Consider the following 10,384-nt stretch of genomic DNA (forward strand, 5'->3'; position numbering starts at 1 on the left):
CTCTCTCTCTCTCTCTCTCTCTCTCTCTCTCTCTCTCTCTCTCACACACACACACACACACACACACACACACACACACAGACATGCCACACACATACATGCACAATGCACATATACACAGATATTGCTTCCCTGGCTGGAAAAGCTTCAATCCACAATGAAGGGTTCCTAACAGTGACTTCCCCTTATATGAGAGAACCAATGGCTAACATGCAGCATTATAAACACTGAAATATTATTGACACAACAAAGGAAGGGATGTGCAGAAAAAAAGGATAACTGAACTTTAGGGCACCCACATTTTGTTAAGCAAGATTTAAATACTCTCCAAGAAGTCCTGAACACGGTATTTTTCTCTGTCATTTTTATTAGTATTTATTTTAAACAAATATCCTGGAAATTCTTTTGACATATGCTAGTATGAATCTTTAGGGAATCTACTTTCTGTTTATTTTTGAGATTATAATTTCAGTCTATCTCTTCCTTCCCTTTCGTCCTTCTAAGCTCCTCCATATACCTTTCCACACTCTCATTAAAATGTATGGACTTTTTTCCACCAATTACGTGCATAGGTTTGCTTGTATATACATATATGTTCCTAAATATAACCCCTGAACAGAATCTTCAAGCAACTATAAAGTTAGGAGCAGAAGGCTCATGTCACGCCTGGATCAGGAGCTGTGGAGGCCTTATTCAGTATTCCCATCCTGTTATACTCTGTGTTCACACTTAAGAATCCCATGTAAGACTCAGATGGGATAAAGTGGTACCCCAGGGTGCAGATCAGAGGGCGACCTTTTGTAGGGGTTAGTTTCTCAACGCATTCTTTACCTTTGTATTCATAGAATCCTTTTGACACGGATGACAATGGAGACCACGGAGAGGTAAGGCGCTTTTTTCTGGGTTACTGATGTTGCGTCTCGAAAGCATTATATTCTAGTTAACTATGGATGAAGGCTTTCCCCTAGGCTCCAAGAGAAGTCACTGGCCAGTTAAAACAGGCAAAGAGAAGTCACTGGCCAGTTAAAACAGGCAAATGGACCAGAGGTAGGGCTACCTGACTCCCTCTACAGGGCTCTCAGTCAGCAAATTTATACCCCTGGGTCCAGCTCTCCTCATGGTTCTCACTACCAGATGGCCTGCTGGGAGAAAACTGCACTGAACTTCCAGGATCAGGAAGCTGAGATAACCAGCTACAGTACAGGGCTGGTGTTAGGCAGAGAGGAGCCTAAGACATTCAGCTGTGAGGACACCACATCCACACATGACCCGGGAAACAAACAGACAGTACCCACAGCCTCCTCCCTCCTGCCCCGCCACCTCCCAGCACTGGCCCGTGTCTGCTGTCATTAGCTGTGAGCATCTACAGTCTTGTCCTCTCTCCTTCCCTGGAGATCACAGACATTCCCTGAAGACCCTGTGAGGATGAAATGCGAGTCTTTCCGTCAGATTTTACTGTGTGATGGGAGCTGATTCACAGCTGAGCTAAAACAATGAAACAGGCCATGGTCTGTGCCTCCATAGACCTGCAGTGGGAGAAATTTAGGGTAGAGGATGTAAGGAAGCCATAGAGGTAGGAGGCACAGTTTCAGGTAAAAAGGTTGAATTATGACTCACCATGAGAGGGATGATCAGTGAGCTCTGAGCAGTGGTTTTTTTTAATTTCCTGTTTTTAATTGTTTTGAGTCCAATGCCCTACTGTGTAACCTAGAAATTTGTGACCCTCCTACCTCAGCCCCGCAAATGTCGGTATTACAGGTATAAGCCATAACACTGAGTAAAATGTAGAAATGTGTTGTACAGCCAAGGGGCAGGGAAGGCCCAGGAGAGTGGGTAGGAAGACTGCACTGCAGGGATCCTGTGGGTCCCTTCAGGGACAGAGCAGTGGAGTGATGAGACATGGCTGGGCTGCAGATCGTTGGGAAGGAACTTCTCACTGGACGTATTGACAAGCAAGCTGTGGAGCATGAGATAAGCAGAAGAGGGAACGATGCCTCTGGCTTCTCAAAAAGGCAAAGCACTTGGCCAGGAAGTACAGCTATCAGTATTCCTGGGCAACAGTGGCTGGTATCAGTCTTGCTTAGAATCCCAGGTGCTGATCTATGCTGGTCCTTACATCTCTCTCCCGGAAGTTTTCTGCCTCTACCCTTCCTTCTCATTTCATTCCTCCCTGAGAATACAAGTTAGACCCTGCCATTTCCCTTCTGACAAGCCTGGCTTTGCTCACAGGAATCATTCCCTTACCTCCATTGAGGTAGTACCCACAAAAGCCCTAAGTGCCAGAAAGGTGCCTTATATATTTCTGTTTTATTTTCCTTTCTGTTGCTGAAATTAAAGCGCTTGAGTCCAAAGCAATTTGGTGGAGGAAAGGGTTTATTTGTGTTACACGTCTAGGCCACAGTTCATCACTGACAGGAGTCATGGCAGGAATTCAAGCAGACCTGATCAGTCAAGGAAATCAGTCCAGCGGAACCCATGAAGAAGGCTGCTGGCGGGCTCACGGGAAAGCCCAAGCTTAGCTAACTTTCCTATATAGCTTAAGGACGCTTTCCCAGGGAATGGAGCTGCCCACATTAGGCAAAGAAAACATTCCTCCACCTACATGCCCACAGCCAATGTGATCTCTACAATTCTCTAGTTGTGACTCCTTTCTCAGGTGACCCTAGGCTCTTAAAGATTATATATATAATACATTACAAGGAAATAAGTTTTATTATGAAAGTTTTCAAACAATTTTTTGTTGTTTTTCTGCCTGCACAAGTCCATTTATTGCTTCACTGTTCATAATGTCAAAGAAATGGAATCACATGTCTGTCTATCAGCAGAAGAATGGATAATGAAAATGTAGCATGCTATTCAACAAATTTTAGTCAAATGTAAATAAAAATGGGTCACATATGGAAAAAATCCCACCCTGTGGTCCTCTCTCTAATACTCTCCCAGAGAAGCCCCCCCCCCAAGCCCAGGCCTCTCTAACTTTTCTGGGATTAGCCCTGTGCACAGTCTCCTCTTTCACCGATCCCTTCCCTCCCCACTGCTGACAAGTGCCCGCTCTTCTCTCCATTGAACACAGTGTTCTTGCAAAGATTCCACTCCAGACATCAAAAAGCCCAGCTTCCTGTAGCCAGCATGTCCCCTTCCTTCAGCTCCTCCTGTCAGATCCTAGAGCAAGCCCTCTTCACTACCCAGCTTTTGTGAGGTGGCAGTAATTGCACCCAGGTGGTATTCACTGTTGTTGGGCTGAGCTCGTTGTGGTCTTTTATTTCTCCAAATAGGAACAAGGCACCCCGAGGAATAAGTTCAATGCCTCAAAGCCAAGCATATTCCCCAAAGCACCCAGATTTAGATATGGATAGATAGGTGCAACTGGCCTCATTAATAGAATCCTCTCCTCAGTTCCCTGCCACTGAGAACCGTAACTCACAGTTCCGAGCTTGAAGACTCCTTGTCTCGACCGTTGATCTTAGGACATTTGTTTTCTGTAGTCAAAGCTATGCGGGTTTATGCCTGGCAAACTCTCAGACCGGCAAAGAGGAGATAAATGGGGGAAACGCATGATAAGGTATTCATAAGCACTATATTTCTTATAGTCCCTGTCCACTGTGGTTGATGGAGTGTTTCTGCCAAAGACTCCAGAAGAGATCCTGGCTGAGAAGAGCTTCAACACTGTCCCCTACATGGTGGGCATCAACAAGCAAGAGTTTGGCTGGATCATTCCAATGGTGAGAATGTACATGCACTCCACAGGGGCTCATCCATCATCCTCCCTGCTCTGATCAAGGGTTAAAGAAGCTTAAAACTTTTCAAGTTAAATTTGCGTTGAGAGCCCCTGATGAAGCCAGTCAGAGTGCCAATTTACATCACATGGGGCAGAGGAGGGATTAGAAATTGGAATCATTCTAAAGTAACTACCGAAGAAGGCCTCAGGGCCTGTCTGCCCACTGTTAACATCCAAGGTACCTGGCCCTGACCCTTGGGGACCTGGCAAAGTGCATCACCCCTGCATGGCAGGCAGTACCAGTCCCTTTAAAAGATGGTTCTCCTCCTACTTCTTCCTCTTCCTTCTCTTTCTCTTCCTTGCTCCCAACTGTCACACTCCCACCCATCTCTCCCTCCCTCCCTCCCTTCCCCTTCTCCCTCTGTACTACCACCATTCTCTCTCCCCTCTTCCTTCCCTTCACCCACTCTCTTCCCTTATAAAACGGCCCACATAACCCGACCCAAGCTCTGCCTGCATGGTTTGTTTGTCCCTCACCAGCCTGGTTTGGACCCACCCACCAAGGTCCATCTCGCACCATTTCATATCACCTACCACCAAGCTTTCCATTGGCAATACTGAGCTCTCTCAAGCAGGCATCTTGGAGTCTTGGCATTAGCCTGAGATGTGACTCTCACTGCTAGGAGACATGCTAAAACCAGACCAAAGCTCTGAGTGCAAAAACCTGGACAAGTCAGCACATCCCAGAATTCTGTACCTCTCACACAGAAGACTTCAGGAGCCATCACAGGGAGACAGGCATATAAATATAATGCTTAGTTTGGCTTCCTCTGTCACCTGAGTCTAAAGAGGCTTGACCTGTGTCCCCTGTTCTTGAGCCCCTGGCTTCTCCATGACCCTGGCCTGAATGCTCCACCACCTGGAGGAACGTTCTGCCTCCCGGTGGAATAAAGACACTCACTTGATTGGCCTCTCTGCGTTGCTTAGATTTATTCATGTAGCTCCGTTTGCTCTGTTTGCTGACTTTATTTTTCAGAATCACATACTCCCATATCTATTATCACCCCTCGCACACCAAGTGTCTTTGTCCATTTGGTTTGTTTGGTTGATCTGTTGAATTCCTCTTCATTTTCCGGGAATCCCAACTGTTTTGCCATTTGTTTAACAGATGATGGGTGAGCTCTTCTCTGAAGACAAAATGGATGAGAAAATGGCCCGTTCCCTCCTGTGGAAGTTCCGCTCTGCCCTTGTAAGGCTCTAGGGAATCATGGGAATTGGTTGGGAAGCAAAGACAGACAGATTCAATGACTGTAAACAGTCGTGGTGGCTGCGGTTCACCCCCTACCTCTCTACTCTTCCACTGCGCACCCAGGGGTAATAAACCGACATTCGTTGTTCACCAGTCAAAAACCAAAGCGAGGGGTCCAGGACAAGTTGCCAGGAGAAAGATTTATTTGGAGAGCTTTATATTTAGAAAAGATTCCATGACGAACAAAGGCCATCAGATGTATACATTGGAGGCCAACGGCCTAGTAGTTAGGAGGCTTATCAGATAGGTGGGTACTGTGGCAATCACAGATTGCAGCTCCCCCACTTTTCTGATGCATGGGCTTCTGTTGTCCATAGATCACCAGGTAGACATTCTGCATTCTGTAAATCTAAAACAAAATAATTGCCGATTCGAAAATCCCAGAAGCTGTGTCTTTTTTCATTTCATTTCCTAGGAATAACTTATTCTAATGTTGTTTGCTAGGATGCAAAAGGTGTCTTTCCCTTAGAGAACAGGGGAAGATACCTGAAGGTTTACTTCTCTCCACAGGAGACAGAGCAGAGCATTTTTCTCTACAGACAGCTAGTGATTGCATTCCCTAGACAACACTTGCCAAGTTGCCATATGGTACCAGGCAAAACGATCTTTTCCATAACAGCCAATTGAAGGCACAATTTTCAGGTGCCTGGCTGCCAGACTTAATGCCATATCCTAAGTGGGCCTAGAGAATCCTCCCTGGCATAACAGCTGGTTTGGCACAGAGCCCAAGTGGCTCATGAGCAGTGATGTCTTCTTAACTGTCTGCAGAAGCCTCAGTGATTACCGGGTGCGAGTGGTCCCTTTCTGATCTGTTTCAGAACATCTCTGAGAATATGGTTCCAGCAGCCATTGAGAAGTATTTAGGACAAACAGACGACCCTGTCAAAAAGAAAGACCGTCTCCTGGACCTGTTTGGAGATGTATTTTTTGGTATCCCATCTGTTCTCATGGCCCGTGGACTCAGAGGTGAATCTTATATGTTGAATGGGAGGATGCAGACTCAATAACAAGTCTCTGACTTGCCTACTTCTCAGTCATGCATGCACACACACACACACACACACACACACACACACACAATGCACATACATATCCACATACATACACATACGTATACAAACACACACATAGTTTGCGACACTAGGATGATGCTCAGTTAGTAGAGTGCCTGGCTAGAATTCAAGATGCCCTCAGCTCAGCTGTGAATACCAAAGAAGTCAGACCCAGTGGTTCATGTGTGTAATTTCAGTACTTGGGAGGTGCGGAAGGAAGGTTAGATTTCCTTTGGCTACATAGGGAGTTCGATGCCAGCCTGGGTTACATAAAACAATTTCTTACAAAATTAAATCAACAAAAAGAATAAAAATCCAGGGTCAGGAAGAGGATTGAGGTGGTTCCTTTTTGTGTATCGTATCTAATTTCCCCTCATATGTAGCCTGTGTAGATCTTAAAACATTGTAGGGGTTTGTTTTAAGACCACAGAAACTCGGGTCTTTGCCCCTTTACTGGAGAATTTATATTGAAGGAGATTATTGGTAGGCAAGGACTTACTAATGCCAATCACTTCAGATGGTTTCTGACAGTTTTTTAAATACTCTCTTTCTGCCTCCCTCTCTTGCCCCATTTCAGATGACTGGATGGTTTTCTTACATGCTTTGAAAACTTTATTTTTCTTGTGTGCTTTCATAAGATTTCCACATTATGACTACCACAAGAATCGCTTGCAGTGATGCCCTATGTCCATCAAATTTTCCTTAAACCCAAAGGCAGATTTCTTCTTTGTATATATTTATATGTGATTATGTTTAAATACCCTCAAATCCCAACAAGTAATTTGGATTTGCATGGTTCCACTGAATGATTGAGGGAAACACTGGGGATGCTGCAAACCAGGCCGACCAGATGCTGGTTTTCTCAGAATGAGCAGGCACTGTGTATTCTCACTGAACACACCCCAGCATCACTGTCTGCATTCCTTCTGCTCATTCTGCATTCCACAGAGACCTGGCTCAGATCCCAGGCCACCTCACATAGCTGTGCAACCACGAGCAAGTCACTGGGCTTTTCAGAAGCTGCCTCTGTCCCCTTCTAGGAGCCAATAGTTTCCTTCAGAGATGGAAGCCTCAGTGCCACCCAGGGGTCCCTCTGGTAACATAAACTTTGCACGAATCCATGTCTCCCCAGATGCTGGAGTTCCTACCTACATGTATGAGTTTCAGTACTGCCCAAGCTTCATATCTGGCAAGAGACCCAAGACGGTGTTGGGAGATCACGGTGATGAAATATTCTCTGTATTCGGGGCTCCATTTTTAAAAGGTAATGGCATTATATGGGGTGTGACCCGGGTGTCAGGAGGACTGGGTTCCAGTCTTGGTTTGGGGACCTTCAACAATTTCTCCTTCCCTCCTGTGCTAATTTCCTGGCCCTCTACAGCACCACTGACCTACATTAGACAGTTCCCAACCTTTCTCCTGTTCTAACACACATGAAAGATGACTGAAGTGTCCCAGTCATGGTCATTCTTTGAATCTGACCTGTGGCACCATCACCCACAAGGCCCTGTCTAGGAGTAGAATACCACAATTTGATTTCCCACAAAACAGCCTCTGCTTAATGTCTGTCTGTGGGTCCCTGTGTGCGTTTCCATCTTCAGCAGAAGAAAGCCTCTTTGGCGATAGCTGAGCAAGCTGTAGCTGCTCTGTGAGTATAGCAGAATGTCATTAGGAGTCATATTGTTGCTACATTTTAATTGTTATTTATTTATTAATTTCTTACAACAGTACTATTATTTGGCTTTGCCCTATGTCCCTGGGCTATGTATTCTTAGGTTCTTAATCATTCCAACAGTGTCAGGCATAGGTTCCACCTCCTGTCATGGGCCTTAAGTCAAATCAGGTGTTGGTTGGTTGCTTCCACAAGCCTTATGTCATCTTGCAGGCAGGACACCATTGTAGATCAAAGGGATAGTGACTGGCTTGGTGTTTCCATTGCTCCTCTGGAAATGTCTAGAGTACCTTCCTATACCAAAGGCACTACAATGTAGGGGTAAAGTCTCTTGTAGGCACCTGCTTGACTTATCCAGGTTCAATGCATTGTATAGGTGATGTCTTCAACAATGGAGCCACAAATCAGTCTCTGGAGAGCAACTTATAGCCTGGGCCATTTGGGATTTCCCATGGGACCTCTCTGACCAATATCTCAATTAGATGTAACCCAATCCCAGTAATGTAAGCTTCACTTAGTGACAAGAAATGGCCAGTTGGGGCTCTGTCTCCCCTTATCAGTAATTTCATTTATATTTGATTCTTATATGTATATATTTTAGGACATTTCTACTGTATTAGGTTTCCATATCTCTCAAATAGCCCTCAATTTAACTGTATTTGCTCATATTTCCTTCCCTGTCCTCTTCCCCTTCTTTTCTCCCTTTTTTCACTTGATCCTTTTGTTCCAGCCTGTGCCCTCATCCTTCCATAACTATCTATTCTATTTTCCTTTCCTAGGGAGATTGGGAGGTAATTTCCCAGGGAATATATGATATATTTATTAGTGTGTGTGTGTGTGTGTGTGCATACCTGTGGAGATCAGCGAACACCTTATGAGTATAGTTCCCTGGCTTCTACTGTGAGTTCTAGTAATAGAACTCAGATTCTCATGTTTGGTGGCAAGTGCCTTGACTTACTAAGCCATCTTCCCAGTCAAACAGAGTGATATTTAAAGAAAGCCTTTCACAAATGTCTTCAGAGCCTTACTTCTCAGGACTTGCACAGGCTCATGACCCCACCACATGGCTCCTCCAGGCCATTTTCTGGCTGGAATACTCCTTAGTCCACTGTAGTTTTAACATCTCTTAGAGCCTGTGGATAATACTGTGTCTGAGTGACTGAGAGAAGACCCAGAAGCAACTCTCCAGAACAGAGGACACCCTGCAATGTGACATTTGGAGCCTGAGGAAGGAGGGAAAGGCAGCTCCTCATGGTACACACATTCCCACTACTGAATCGTATATCAGTCTCTCCCCACAAATGTGCACAGTAAAGAGCCAGGATCTTTGCACACTGAAGCGTTTGACTGAGTGGTCGAAGAGTGACCACTTCTTTTTTTTTTTCCAATCTTTAAATATTTTTATTATTTATTTATTTATTTTTCTTTTTTTATTAAATTTTATTATTCAATTAAGGATCTCCACCTCCCCCCCCACCGCCTCCCATCTCCCTCCCCCTTCCCCGATCAAGTCCCTCTCCCTCATCAGCTTGAAGAGCAATCAGGGTTCCCCAAACTCCCAGATGATGTTCCATCTGGTCCACACTTAGAGTAACAAAAACATTTTTTCCTTTCCCCATAGAGGGCGCCTCAGAAGAGGAGACCAAGCTCAGCAAGATGGTGATGAAATTCTGGGCCAACTTTGCACGCACTGGGTGAGGCTCATGGCAAATATGAAAGGGAAGACAGGGTGTGGCTGGGCATACCTGTTGGTAAGGGTGACTTCTGAAGTCACAGTGACAAAGCTCTGACCATTCTGTGTGACTATAGCACTCTACAGAGTTTTCTAGAATTGATAGGCTGTCACAAACGACGTAAGCTCGTTTTCTGTAGAAGTTGTCAGTCTTTCTGAGGAATGGAGGGCCACATAGCCCTTCTGAGGAATTCTCTTTGATTCTGTTCCCAGGAACCCCAATGAGAAGGGGTTGCCACACTGGCCAGAGTATGACCTGAAAGAAGGGTACCTGCAGATTGGAGCCACCACCCAACAAGCCCAGAAACTGAAAGGGGAGGAGGTGGCTTTCTGGACTGAGCTCCTGGCTAAGAAGTCACCTCAGACAGTACACACTGAGCTGTGAATGGGCTCTCTGCCAGTCTCGGGACCAAAAGAGCCAAGATGGGACTATTCTACAAAAGATGTTGCTCAGGGAAGACGGATCTTACAGAGGAAAATGCAGGATTGGATAGTGGGGGATGGGCAGTGACCAAGGAGGGGGAATATTTGTACCTCAATGTGAAAAATAAATTTTCTTTTGGAAGTCAAATCAGGAGTTGTGTCTTGGGCCACAGATGAATCTATCATCATTGGGGACAGAAAGATGAGGGAAGATGCTGACATAGAGAGACACCCTTTTAGGGAAAGGTTTGGAGAATGGTTGCTGGAATCTGAAGAAAGATAGCTGATTGGCGGGAAGGTGGGAATGTGAATTATTGCCTTATGATTTACCACCCAGTCGGCGACATTGTCACAGTGCACTGCTAATGGCCTCTTGGCCAGTGTGGGAGTATAACACCACCACCCCCCCCACACACAACTGCAAACCCCAGGGGGAGATTGCATCATTCACAGATTCTTCTCCATGGCCTTCCACCAG

The 10,384-nt window shown here is 45.4% G+C and overlaps 1 protein-coding gene across 4 annotated transcripts in view; it reads left to right on the top strand.

Annotated features, from left to right (window-relative positions):
- Window positions 1-10,033, top strand: part of LOC101984926 (carboxylesterase 1C-like) — a 25,573-nt gene extending 15,540 nt beyond the window's left edge. For all 4 annotated transcript variants that reach the window (XM_026777290.1, XM_013354621.1, XM_013354622.1 and 1 more), the window contains exons 8-14: window positions 846-884; window positions 3,591-3,722; window positions 4,887-4,967; window positions 5,846-5,993; window positions 7,212-7,343; window positions 9,373-9,445; window positions 9,697-10,033. In XM_026777290.1, coding sequence (XP_026633091.1) covers window positions 846-884; window positions 3,591-3,722; window positions 4,887-4,967; window positions 5,846-5,993; window positions 7,212-7,343; window positions 9,373-9,445; window positions 9,697-9,868 — 777 coding nt within the window. In that variant the 3' untranslated portion in view covers window positions 9,869-10,033. The remainder of the gene's footprint in view (window positions 1-845; window positions 885-3,590; window positions 3,723-4,886; window positions 4,968-5,845; window positions 5,994-7,211; window positions 7,344-9,372; window positions 9,446-9,696) is intronic.
- Window positions 10,034-10,384: the final 351 nt, after the last annotated feature.

This window comes from Microtus ochrogaster, unplaced genomic scaffold (assembly GCF_000317375.1).
Source record: "Microtus ochrogaster isolate Prairie Vole_2 unplaced genomic scaffold, MicOch1.0 UNK54, whole genome shotgun sequence".
In the NCBI taxonomy this organism is placed as follows: Eukaryota; Metazoa; Chordata; class Mammalia; order Rodentia; family Cricetidae; genus Microtus; species Microtus ochrogaster.